Here is a 1,707-nt window from a genome sequence, read left to right on the forward strand (position 1 = left end):
CGCAGCGACAAACCCTTTCCATTATCTGGACTCACAGGTCCTGCCAAGCTGGTCCAACCTCGATGACAGCATATGGAAGGCTAACCACACTGATGCTGCTTCGCTGCAATGTGGAAATCGGGTAGAGCATGGAGTCATCCAGGTCTACTACTGTTCCCCGGCTTCTCCTCATAATACACCGATCCCGCTCAGGAACCATGGCATTCTCAACCTCTATCTTTCTCAGGAAGCAGACCATTCCCTTGAATCGACCTCCATACTTTGCCCGCCACCATTGAGGCTTTGTCAGTTGCGACGAATTGACTCGATCCCAATGTCCAATGTAACTGAACGGCTGCCGGGGGCTGATTTCTCGACAATGCAGACTATCAGCCCCGCGCTGGTTTTTCCAAATACTTTGACAACTACTCCTGAGCCCTTAAATTTTACAGCACATCTTGGCGCCGCTGCTGAAGTCTGTTCTATCCCCGCTGATACCGGTATCCCCCCTTGGTTTCTTGATCAACCACCAGGGCATTCCCAGATAGTCCTTGACAAGAGCGCGTGCGTAGACGATCTTTCACTGCCTGACTGTCATGTTTATGACAAGCAGCCTGATCATAAACCGGAAGTCAAGGACCAGGAAATTGATTTGCACAAGCGAAAATTCAAATGCAACATCATTGGCTGCAGAATGGGCTTCAAGCGTCTGGACCACCTCGAGCGCCATACGAGGAGTCACTCGAAGGAAAAGCCCTACGTCTGCTGGGTGCCTGGATGTCACCATGCCTTTTCACGCCGCGACAACCTCAAGGTCCATTGTGCGAAGACACATGCGAGACCCGGTGGTCGCAACCGTTATGTCGCTACCCTCGATGAGACGAGCCCCGACTACGATCCAGATTTCCGTGGCCAGCTGTCGTTTGACGGGCGCCCACTCAGATTCTCAGCACCTACTAGCGCCCTATCTGAAGCTAAGCTTCGGTAACTATGAATTTGTGCAATAATGAAAATCCATGTCAGATTCTTTCAGATAACAAACGAACGAAACTAAGTAGCCTGAGTAGATCCCCATCATCTCGGCTTGTCTCCTTCCGATGTAGTTAAGGCCAGTTCTACGGTACAATACCACGTCCCTGTTAACAATAAAGCTTCTCGGCTCTTGCTTGATGCCTATGAGAATGGGAGTTCACCAAATTTCCCTGGAAGACGCGAAAAAGGAAGCTCAACGACAGCTTCAAGGGTGAAGAGATGGCTGTTAGATGAAAGAGATCTCTCCCTGCAGTGCATATAAGCGCCGGTGTTGTGGGATGGTAGACGGGTATATCTCACCGAGGATATCTCAACGTTGATGAAAACCCGGTGAAGCGGCCATACGGCCGACGGTGACGTTTCGTTCATCCTGGTGAAAGATCAACGCTTCGCGAAAATTTAGTACATTAGTCGATTCTCTTTCCTTGATCGATTAACATCTGATTTACTGGTCCTCTGTCTGCCACATTGAAAGAATAATTGGCCTCCGCCATTATAAACCTCCAGCAACCCTTCACTGCCAGTTCAAACGCTGCTGCCACTTCCCCCACGACGACTACACCAGGAAAGTTTTGAAACAGATGGACAAATTCGGTCAAGATGGTTCGTATAACTTTATTTCACCGCGTGCCTGTGCTCACAACAGACTAGATATCGACTTCGATATCGACCTTCACGCAATCTGGCTAGAGTCCT

At 49.6% G+C, this 1,707-nt stretch overlaps 1 protein-coding gene across 1 annotated transcript; it reads left to right on the forward strand.

Moving 5' to 3' along the window:
* Positions 1-313: 313 nt before the first annotated feature.
* PENARI_c320G04513 (C2H2-type zinc finger protein) lies at positions 314-961 on the forward strand (the record flags this gene model as incomplete). The annotated part of the gene is made up of 1 exon (XM_022638288.1): positions 314-961. A coding segment is annotated over one exon (648 nt), but the record flags the coding sequence as incomplete, so codon positions are not given.
* Between the last annotated feature and the right edge of the window lie 746 nt (positions 962-1,707).

The sequence above is a fragment of the Penicillium arizonense genome (genome assembly GCF_001773325.1).
Source record: "Penicillium arizonense strain CBS 141311 chromosome Unknown PENARI_contig320, whole genome shotgun sequence".
Taxonomy (NCBI): Eukaryota; Fungi; Ascomycota; class Eurotiomycetes; order Eurotiales; family Aspergillaceae; genus Penicillium; species Penicillium arizonense.